We start from the raw sequence: 11,726 nt of genomic DNA, 5'->3' as shown, positions 1-11,726 counted from the left end.
ATTTACCATTCCTACTATCTACCAACAAGATTCAGGTATGGATTTACTTCTAGGAAATAACTTCTGTCAACTTTATGGACCTTTCACTCAATGGTTAGACAGAATATCTTTTCATCTTAATCAAGAAATGATTTTGATTAAAAAAGTCACAAAGGCTTTTCAAATTGGAAAACCAAATTTTCTTGAATCCATGAAAAAAGATTCAAAGATAAAACAAATTCCTGGAACTAATATAGCTCGAGAAGTTATAAAAGCAGAAAGGATATTTTTAGTTGAAATACAAAAGTTTCAAAAAATCGAAGAACTACTTGAAAAAGTTTGTTCAGAAAATCCTATTGATCCTGAAAAATCCAAAAAATGGATGAAAGCATCAATAGAACTCATTGATCCTAAAACTGATATCAGGGTAAAACCTATGAAGTACAGTCCTCAGGACAGAGAAGAATTTAATAAACAAATTAAGGAATTACTTGATTTAAAATTAATTATTCCAAGTAAATCACCTCACATGTCTCCAGCATTCTTAGTTGAAAATGAAGCTGAAAGAAGAAGAGGGAAAAAACGTATGGTTGTGAACTATAAAGCCATTAATGCTGCTACTAAAGGAGACAGCCATAATCTTCCTTGTATGCAGGAACTACTAACTCTTTTAAGAGGAAAAACCTATTTTTCCAGTTTCGATTGCAAAAATGGTTTTTGGCAGGTACTGTTAGATGAAGAATCTCAGCTACTAACTGCATTTACATGTCCAGATGGTCATTATCAATGGAAGGTAGTCCCTTTTGGATTAAAGCAAGCACCAATCATATTTCAAAGGCATATGCAAAATGCTTTAAGAGGTTTAGAAAATTACTTTACCGTCTACGTCGACGATATTATAGTTTTCTCAGACTCAGAAAATAAACATTACTTTCATGTTTTCTCAGTTTTAAAAACAATTGAAAAATATGGGATCATTTTATCAAAAAAGAAAGCAAATCTTTTTAAAACAAAGATAAACTTTTTGGGTCTTGAAATAGATCAAGGGACTCATAGTCCACAAAAAAACATATCTTAGAGAATTTACACAAATTCCTAGATACTTTAGAAGATAAAAAACATCTTCAAAGATTTTTAGGCATTTTAACCTATGCTGAAGGTTACATTCCTAAACTCGCAGAACTTAGGAAACCTTTACAGGTAAAATTAAAAAAGGACTACATATGGGAATGGAAACAGTCTGATGTAGACTATATAAAAAAGATAAAGAAAAACCTAACCAGTTTTCCAAAACTTTATCTTCCAAAAGAAAATGAATTTTTAATCATAGAAACAGACGCTTCTCATGATTATTGGGGAGGAGTTTTGAAGGCCAGAACAACCGAAAAAGAAGAAATATGTAAGTATACTTCTGGAAGCTTTAAACAAGCAAAAAAAAATTACCATAGTAATGAAAAAGAATTACTTGCGGTAAAAAATACTATTTCTAAATTTTCTATTTATCTCACTCCTGTAAAATTTCTAGTCAGGACAGATAATAAAAACTTTACTTATTTTCTGAAAACAAAAATTTCAGGAGATAACAAACTAGGTCGTCTTGTCAGATGGCAAATGTGGTTTTCAAGATATTCTTTCGACATCGAGCATCTTGAAGGGTCTAAAAACGTGCTAGCTGATTGCTTGACACGAGATTTTCAAAATACGTAAACAAATACGTATTTCAAATAATTTTTTTCTAAAAATAGAAACTTTTCATGCCTATTTAAGGAGCACATACCCTTCAAACTAAAGGCATCACCAATCACTTTCACAAACAGAAAAACTTATTTTTTGAAAAAATGAAGAATTTAAAGGCTTTACGCCTAAAAGAAAAAATTCTTTTGATAGAACTAAAAGCTATTCGAGATCAGATAGCCCTCTATGACGAAAGTCTAGAAACAACTGCTAATTCAGAGCAGGAATCCGCAAGGAAACAATCTGAATCTATTCCCCCTCAAACGGCAAAGGGTAAAGAAATATCAAGTCCGTTCACTCCTGTTGCTTTAGAAAAAAGCAAAAATAGAGTAAATGAAGAATTAAATCTTCATCTAGCCCAGAAGCAAACGGCTCTGGTAAAGGCACATCAAATCCGTTGATGGCTGACAGTTTGCCAAAAACTGAAAAGGTCTCTCTCAGACCAAGTTACTCCCAAGTCACACAAAAACCAGAAAATCCTAAAAATACCAGATTTTATGTCATTTTTGATGGTGACCATAGAGGAATTTATGAAGATTGGGCCATAGTCAAAAATTATGTTGAAAAAACTGAATATCCATTCAAAAAATTTGGGTCGTTATTACAAGCCCAACAAGAAGCCACCCGATATTCAGCAACATGCGGGAAAAAAGAAATACCTTTAAAGGTAACCATTTTTTCTGAACCTTTGATACCCAAGAAAAAAGAAAGGGTTATTGAATTCAGAAACAACACTTTCTCAAAACCAACAAAAATTGAAGAGAAAGAAGAAAAAGATATTATTTCTTTAGACGAATTCAGAGCAATCTGGTCAAAGGCTAGAGCCATAAGCCAAGACGATTTCGAGTTCGAACATATTTACACAGAAGACATGGCTACTAAAAGTCTTATTATCTTTTGTCCAGGTGCAAACCCAGAACTAGTTTCTCTGGCATTCTCCGCTGGATTAGCAAAGTTCATCTACCCTTCTCCCAATTTACTTGAAATAAGTAATTTATCCGATGGAATGAAGAAAGCCATTAAGAATTTTCGAAAGAAAATTGCTGCTGCAAGAGATGCAAACATCTTCATCAAGTGTACTTCTACACTCCCTGACTGGTACCAAGGAAAAACCTTTCCAAGCTACCATCATTTAGAAATTGGCATAGCCAAAGCAAGAACGGTCAATCCTTCAAGGGTGATAAAAGAAGACTATGAAGACTATGAAAAATGGTTACATATCAGGACCAAAGGATTTTTACAAATCCTAGAAAACCTACAGAAAATTAAAGTAGGAAGCTTTAACAAAGTAAATTATTGCAGCACTAACTGCATAATTACTAGCTATAGTGGAACTCCTCTACCACTACATGAAAAAGAAGCTTTAGAAAGGATGGAGCAACACATCATCTTCAATAAAGTAGAAGCAGGCCCAGCCACTAAAGAACAACTTTGTCAAAAGTTGCAACACACCTTTGAGAACCATCAGTGCGAATACTGCAAAGCATCTTCTTCAGAAGAAAACAAAAACCCCACTGAAAAAGACAGCTACTTTTCAGATGAGGACACTCGAGAACTGGACCCAACACATGGGTACATCGATTGAAAAAACGTCATCCATGACGATTGATTAAGGGCTATAATGGTCTTTTGTAAAATTCACTTCTATTATATAAAGAAGTTGAATTCCTTTAGTTTAGACATCGAATCCAATCCCCATCCCCTTCTCTCGTATCATTTTCCTTTTCCAACTTTTCCTTTGTAAACTAGTATGAGTGTTAGTGAGTAATATCCTTGCTAAAGGAGAATATTATGTAAATATCAAGAAGTTCTTCCTTAGGGAAGAACAGTTATGAATAAATATCAGTTTCCTTTTTATCCCTTTGTTTATCTTTAAAGATTTTTGCAAAACCTGGAGCCCTGGAGCCATAAAAAGTACCGTTTAGGCAGGAGGCCGTGTAGGGAAGAATTGGTTGGGTTGGTCACTTGGAAAAATCAACTTAAAGATTTACCTAGTCGGAAAAAGAGGAAAGGTATGGTTTATTCTAACTGTTAAATTACTTCGAAATATTTATATTAATATCTCCTTAAGCATTTTTATAAACAACTGTTTTTACAAACAAACACAAACAAAATCGATTAACCAATATCGAAATCAAATGATTTATACTATCAAACGAATGATTCTTGAAATCAAAAATTTAGTCAATAAAAGACTACAAAAACGGATATAAAATTGCTATTTCCAAATCAATTCATCGACAAATTAACTCAAATTTGTCAATTCAAATTTGTCATCTATCGATTGGTATGGAATCTTTGGACAATTATGAACAATTGTTTGATTGAACAAAAAAGTCAACATATGATGACTATGTTAGTAATCAAGAAATTACTACAACTATTTGCTAGTAACCAAAAAATTACTACGACTATTGGTGTAGTAAATTTAAAAATTGCTAGAACCATTCCGCTACTGGTACCAGAGCCTTGTTGCTCCTTTTTAAAAAATAAGGTGTTATTTCTACAAAAATTAATGGAAAATAACAGTTTATTTAAAAACGATTCAGATGAGTCTGAAGAAATAACTGAAGTTATAAACTTTAGTGAAAACGAAAAAGGTTTTGTATCAGATTACATGATTAATTCTGATCAATTAACAAAAATTAGCAAGCTTAAATTCAAGCTTGACGCAAAACAAGTTTTTAATCAACCAAAAACTTTACAAAGTTTAGTTTCTAGAGCCTTTTCTAGAAAAAATAAAATATTTTATTGTTTTAACACTGAAGAACTTTCAGTTGACATAAACAATACCTCGGGTGAAGTTTATTTGCCACTCTTAACAAAGGGTGAAATAGCAAAAAAGCTTTTACATATTAAACCAGAGTTGAGAAAGTCTCTCAATATGGTACATATAGGAGCGGTTAAAATCCTCCTAAAAGCACAGTTTAGAGATGGAATTAATTTTCCTATAAAAATGGCCCTTGTTGATAACAGAATTATCAATAGGCAAGACGCTCTTCTTGGAGCAATTCAAGGAAATTTAGCTTATGGTAAATTTATGTTTACTGTCTATCCTAAATTTGCTTTACATCGAGATTCAAAAGATTTCGACAAAACTTTAAGTTTTATACATCAGTGTGAAAGAACTGATCTTATGGAACCAGGTAATAAAGTATTTACGATTAATTATTTAGTCTCATATGCTTTAACAAATAGCACTCATTCAATTGAGTACAAAGAAAAAGAAAGCATAGCAATTGAGGATATATTCTCAGATATTGGAATTGTTGAAGGCAGTAAATTCGCTGAGCCATCACAATTACAAGAAAACTGGGCAATTGATATTGCACGAAATAAACAAGTTTTAGTATCAAAACCTAGACACAGTTATGCTGGAAGCTCTTTACAAATAAGAGAATCAAGTAACACTGAACAATTAATACGTTCTTTGTCTGAAAGAATTGATGGGTACGGTAGAATTTTAAAAGGAGTTATTGGAGAATAATGTCTTCAAAACCAATTTTAGATTATTTACAATATCTTGATCAAATCACCTTTGAAGAGGCTAATATACAAATTTGCTTTACTAGAATAAAACAAATTAAAGAAAATTTTATGTTAAATCATAAAACAAAATCTCTTAATATAAAAATTATTAAGAAAAACATTTTTGCTTCTAAGCAAAAAATTATTGAGCTTAGAACTAAAAAAGCAATTATATCTATAACATGACTACTCTTTTGAAATTAGAGGAACTTGTTAAAGATTTGATTAGAAAGGTAGAAAGTCTTTCTACAAACGAAAATCTTGAGGCAACTGCCGCAAAAATCATCAAAGATGTTTCAGACAAAATTGATGAAAGAATGGATTCAAAAACCTTTATGCTCGAAAAGCAAAAAGAAAAAATTAATGATGAAAAAAGCTTTCAAAAGTATTCATTTCCAAACTTCAACGTTGGAAATCCATCTCTAGGAAGTTCTAAAAGTCCAAATGCATTATCATGGCCTTTTGGATCAATTTCAAATGACCAATAAAGGTCAAATGGAAAACCTTTTTAGAAATATAAATCTAGAGATCTCTAGACTTTATTTCTGTCTAGAAAGAAATAATCAAAGAATTTATGAATTACATTCGGATTGGAGCATTCATCCTTCTGAAAAAATTCTTGAACTAACTGATCTAAAAAGAAAAATTCTTTTATGAAAAAAGATATTCAAAGATTAAAGGATAAAAAGATTACTTTATCTTGTGGATAAAATGAGTTCTATCACTAAAAAATAGGAGCAAATTTTAGATGAACAATTGGATACCCTTCCAATTGAACAGATAAAAGAACTTGTTAGTCTCATTACTTTAGATAACGAAGAATGTGAACAAAAGCTCTCTGAAGATAAAATCTTAAATGAAAGATATTTTTCTGAAAATAAAGAACAAATCTTTGTTTTAAATAATGAAGAACCAAGAAACTTTCCTATAAAGAAAGAAGAACCCGAAACTGAAGAAAGCTCTTCAGATATGGAAATGTCTCCAAGACAGAGAGCAAACAATGCTTTTACTAGCAGAAGTAACAGGCATAGAAAAAAGGACACAGAATTTTCCATGCCATACCATAAGGGTATACCTGATTCTAATAGTAATGGTAGTGCAACTACTATTAATACTATTAAAATTGATTGTATCTTCAACCTCGACAAAAGAAAAGAGGTAATTGATAAATGGAACACTGAGATCAGTCTAATCATTCAGACTAATTCAGAAGAATTCTCTAAGGCTAAGGCTTTATTATTATTATTAGAACATAAGTCTGCAGGAATTGTACAAAACTTCATCAAAGGAACAACTTGGGATGAAAATTTACAAGGTGAGGATCTTTTTGATCAAATTATAAATGCAATATATATGATGTTTTTAGGTCTCGACCTCATAACAGATAAAGACCGAGAAAATAAAAAAATGCTAGAAAAAGCAAGACAAAATCTTGCTAAAGCACAGCTTTGTGACATAGGTCTTTTAGATGATTTCACTTGTCTTTATGAAACAAATTTATATAAATTAGGCACAGGTGAATTCCATTCATGGATTGAGGCTTACCTAATGAAAATTCCCATCGTAGGAGAAAAGGCGAAAGAACGATGGAATAAGGAAAAGAATCAATTTACAATGCATTCCCTTGGGTTTGCTACAAGAATTGTTAAAGAAGAAATTGCATCCTATTGTGATCTTTCTAATAAACAAAAACAGTTAAAACGTTTTAATAAAGACTGTTGTAAAAAACTCGCTGAGTTACCACAATTATCTTTTGGTTGTGAACCAACAAAAGATAAAGGTTATTTCAAAAAGAAATACAAAAATAAATATAAAACAAAAACTAAAAAACGTTTTTGAAAAGCAAGAAAAGAAAATTTTCACCGGGAAAATACTTTTCTAAAGAAAAACCTAAGGTCTGTCCTCAAGGTAAGAAAAAATGTCGTTGTTGGATATGCTCCGAAGAAGGACATTATGCCAACAAATGTCCCAACCAACAAAAATTTCCGGAAAAGATAAAATTTATCTTAGAAGCCGAAATTGAGGGATATTTTCCTTCTGAAAATATTTTTGATGGCTATACGCAAGTATATGCATTAGAAATACGAGACAACTTGTCATCCTCTGACTCTTCAACAGAAGACTCAGAATGAATTATGTCCACTCTTTTATTTTGATTTTGGCAGGTATTGCTAAATGAAGAATCTCAGTTATTAACTACATCCACATGCCCAAGATGATCATTATCAATAAAAAGAAAAAGGTAGTCATGTCAGATGACAAATGTGGTTTTCAAGATATTCTCTCGACATCGAGCATCTAGAATAAGATCTTCAAAATACGTAAACAAATACGTATTTCAAATAAATTTTTTCTAAAAATAGAAACTTTTCATGCCTATTTAAGGAGCACATACCCTTCAAACTAAAGGCATCACCAATCACTTTCACAAACAGAAAAACTTATTTTTTGAAAAAATGGAGAATTTAAAGGCTTTACGCCTAAAAGAAAAAATTCTTTTGATAGAACTAAAAGCTATTCGAGATCAGATAGCTCTCTATGATGAAAGTCTAGAAACAACCGCTAATTCAGAGCAGGAATCCGCAAGAAAACAATCTGAATCTATTCCCCCTCAAACGGCAAAGGGTAAAGAAATATCAAGTCCGTTCACTCCTGTTGCTTTGGAAAAAAAGCAAAAATAGAGTAAATGAAGAACTAAAATCTTCATCTAGCCCAGAAGCAAACGGCTCTGGTAAAGGCACATCAAATCCGTTGATGGCTGACAGTTTGCCAAAAACTGAAAAGGTCTCTCTCAGACCAAGTTACTCCCAAGTCACACAAAAACCAGAAAATCCTAAAAATACCAGATTTTATATCATTTTTGATGGTGACCATAGAGGAATTTATGAAGATTGGGCCATAGTCAAAAATTATGTTGAAAAAACTGACTATCCATTCAAAAAATTTGGGTCGTTATTACAAGCCCAACAAGAAGCCACCCGATATTCAGCAACATGCGGGAAAAAAGAAATACCTTTAAAGGTAACCATTTTTTCTGAACCTTTGATACCCAAGAAAAAAGAAAGGGTTATTGAATTCAGAAACAACACTTTCTCAAAACCAACAAAAATTGAAGAGAAAGAAGAAAAAGATATTATTTCTTTAGACGAATTCAGAGCAATCTGGTCAAAGGCTAGAGCCATAAGCCAAGACGATTTCGAGTTCGAACATATTTACACAGAAGACAAGGCTACTAAAAGTCTTATTATCTTTTGTCCAGGTGCAAACCCAGAACTAGTTTCTCTAGCATTCTCCGCTGGATTAGCAAAGTTCATCTACCCTTCTCCTAATTTACTTGAAACAAGTAATTTATCTGAAGGAATGAAGAAAGCCATCAAATAAATTACTTTCGAAAATTCTTGATGGCTTTCTTCATTCCTTCAGATAAATTACTTGTTTCAAGTAAATTGGGAGAAGGGTAGATGAACTTTGCTAATCCAGCGGAGAATGCTAGAGAAACTAGTTCTGGGTTTGCATCTGGACAAAAGATAATAAGACTTTTAGTAGCCTTGTCTTCTGTGTAAATATGTTCGAACTCGAAATCGTCTTGGCTTATGGCTCTAGCCTTTGACCAGATTGCTCTGAATTCGTCTAAAGAAATAATATCTTTTTCTTCTTTCTCTTCAATTTTTGTTGGTTTTGAGAAAGTGTTGTTTCTGAATTCAATAACCCTTTCTTTTTTCTTGGGTATCAAAGGTTCAGAAAAAATGGTTACCTTTAAAGGTATTTCTTTTTGCCCGCATGTTGCTGAATATCGGGTGGCTTCTTGTTGGGCTTGTAATAACGACCCAAATTTTTTGAATGGATAGTCAGTTTTTTCAACATAATTTTTGACTACGGCCCAATCTTCATAAATTCCTCTATGGTCACCATCAAAAATGACATAAAATCTGGTATTTTTAGGATTTTCTGGTTTTTGTGTGACTTGGGAGTAACTTGGTCTGAGAGAGACCTTTTCAGTTTTTGGCAAACTGTCAGCCATCAACGGATTTGATGTGCCTTTACCAGAGCCGTTTGCTTCTGGGCTAGATGAAGATTTTAGTTCTTCATTTACTCTATTTTTGCTTTTTTCCAAAGCAACAGGAGTGAACGGACTTGATATTTCTTTACCCTTTGCCGTTTGAGGGGGAATAGATTCAGATTGTTTCCTTGCGGATTCCTGCTCTGAATTAGCTGTTGTTTCTAGACTTTCGTCATAGAGGGCTATCTGATCTCGAATAGCTTTTAGTTCTATCAAAAGAATTTTTTCTTTTAGGCGTAAAGCCTTTAAATTCTCCATTTTTTCAAAAAATAAGTTTTTCTGTTTGTGAAAGTGATTGGTGATGCCTTTAGTTTGAAGGGTATGTGCTCCTTAAATAGGCATGAAAAGTTTCTATTTTTAGAAAAAATTTATTTGAAATACGTATTTGTTTACGTATTTTGAAAATCTCGTGTCAAGCAATCAACTAGCACGTTTTTGGACCCTTCAAGATGCTCGATGTCGAAAGAATATCTTGAAAACCACATTTGCCATCTGACAAGACGACCTTGTTTGTTATCTCCTGAAATTTTTGTTTTCAGAAAATAAGTAAAGTTTTTATTATCTGTCCTGACTAGAAATTTTACAGGAGTGAGATAAATAGAAAATTTAGAAATAGTATTTTTTACCGCAAGTAATTCTTTTTCATTACTATGGTAATTTTTTTTCTGCTTGTTTAAAGCTTCCAGAAGTATACTTACATATTTCTTCTTTTTCGGTTGTTCTGGCCTTCAAAACTCCTCCCCAATAATCATGAGAAGCGTCTGTTTCTATGATTAAAAATTCATTTTCTTTTGGAAGATAAAGTTTTGGAAAACTGGTTAGGTTTTTCTTTATCTTTTTTATATAGTCTACATCAGACTGTTTCCATTCCCATATGTAGTCCTTTTTTAATTTTACCTGTAAAGGTTTCCTAAGTTCTGCGAGTTTAGGAATGTAACCTTCAGCATAGGTTAAAATGCCTAAAAATCTTTGAAGATGTTTTTTATCTTCTAAAGTATCTGGGAATTTGTGTAAATTCTCTAAGATATGTTTTTGTGGACTATGAGTCCCTTGATCTATTTCAAGACCCAAAAAGTTTATCTTTGTTTTAAAAAGATTTGCTTTCTTTTTTGATAAAATGATCCCATATTTTTCAATTGTTTTTAAAACTGATAAAACATGAAAGTAATGTTTATTTTCTGAGTCTGAGAAAACTATAATATCGTCGACGTAGACGGTACATTAATTTTCTAAACCTCTTAAAGCATTTTGCATATGCCTTTGAAATATGCTTGGTGCTTGCTTTAATCCAAAAGGGACTACCTTCCATTGATAATGACCATCTGGACATGTAAATGCAGTTAGTAGCTGAGATTCTTCATCTAACAGTACCTGCCAAAAACCATTTTTGCAATCGAAACTGGAAAAATATATTTATTTCATAAGTCAATTTGTCACGTTGATTTTTACATACAAATCATGCACAGTTCATTCATTGACATCCGAAACAGGTAACGTACAAACCAATGGTCCGACTTTGACTTGTGCGGCCCAATGTATTTCTTAGGTTGTATGCGATCCAGTTTATAGTAACAGTGTGTGTGTAGTCCAACTAACAAATATAACTCAAATCATGTTTGTGACTCAGTCTTGGGTGTGCGACCCAAGTTTAATCCCACATCAAACCTAGCCACAACACCTAACCCGCCCCCTTTAAATTGTGCGCAGCCCACTTAAACATCCCAATCAACAACAATATCCACAAAAGTGTCTCAGCCTAATTTAACATGCTATGAAGTTTGTACAGTAACTACTATGCTGCCATGCACAAACACGAATTCCATGAGCAGTTATTGCATGTAATCAGCCCAAAAATATCACACAGTATCATCTATTAGCATATCATCTTTTATATGCCAACCCCCTAATCATGCACTCAGTAATAGAACTTTCATCAAAAGTCAACCTATTTGATATCAACTTACATGCCACTCACAACACATCTCAATTAAAGCATTTTATTAATTCTGACACATATTCAGAAGTGCACATGGTTCATTAAATCAAATCACAATTTATTTACAATAGTTCACACCATTATAGCGATTAACAAGACTAATACATGTATATGTCTATCTAAATCTCACCATGGCCGACCATTATTATGGTTTCCATGCCACCATTGGACCACTGTTATTGTTATCATACATCATTGGACCAATTTTCTTTTGTAATTTCTTTTGTAATGAAATACTAATTTATGCTCATGAGGCCTTCATATGCTACCACATGTTCCTGTCTAATCAATTTACCCAGCTATCACACATACAATACAGTTCTGGTATACAATTATCAACATAATGTAACTGGTGTCAATGCCTACGAATCATACAATATGCATGTTATATCGCACAGTGTGTCATGCAATCCAAAGCAAGTATTCTAC

At 32.6% G+C, this 11,726-nt stretch overlaps 2 protein-coding genes across 2 annotated transcripts; both read left to right on the top strand.

Moving 5' to 3' along the window:
* The first annotated feature begins 4,228 nt into the window (after positions 1-4,228).
* Positions 4,229-5,200, top strand: LOC110881233. Its single transcript, XM_022129557.1, has one exon. It carries the CDS (start codon positions 4,229-4,231, stop codon positions 5,198-5,200), a length of 972 nt encoding a protein of 323 aa, XP_021985249.1.
* A 131-nt stretch (positions 5,201-5,331) lies between these two features.
* Positions 5,332-7,776, top strand: LOC118483297. The gene is made up of 2 exons (XM_035978938.1): positions 5,332-6,556; positions 7,407-7,776. The coding sequence occupies exons 1-2, from the start codon at positions 6,211-6,213 to the stop codon at positions 7,418-7,420; spliced, it is 360 nt and encodes a 119-aa protein (XP_035834831.1). The 5' UTR covers positions 5,332-6,210; the 3' UTR covers positions 7,421-7,776.
* The last annotated feature ends 3,950 nt before the right edge of the window (positions 7,777-11,726 follow it).

The sequence above is a fragment of the Helianthus annuus genome, chromosome 10 (genome assembly GCF_002127325.2).
Source record: "Helianthus annuus cultivar XRQ/B chromosome 10, HanXRQr2.0-SUNRISE, whole genome shotgun sequence".
NCBI classification, from domain to species: Eukaryota; Viridiplantae; Streptophyta; class Magnoliopsida; order Asterales; family Asteraceae; genus Helianthus; species Helianthus annuus.
The sequence above is the reverse complement of the archived record's forward strand: the minus strand, read 5'-3'. Positions and strand labels throughout refer to the sequence as shown.

What these genes read in the sequence shown, in the direction of transcription:
- LOC118483297 (XM_035978938.1), top strand. Translation starts at nt 6,211, where the DNA reads ATGGAAATGTCTCCAAGACAGAGAGCAAACAATGCTTTTACTAGCAGA.
- LOC110881233 (XM_022129557.1), top strand. Translation starts at nt 4,229, where the DNA reads ATGGAAAATAACAGTTTATTTAAAAACGATTCAGATGAGTCTGAAGAA.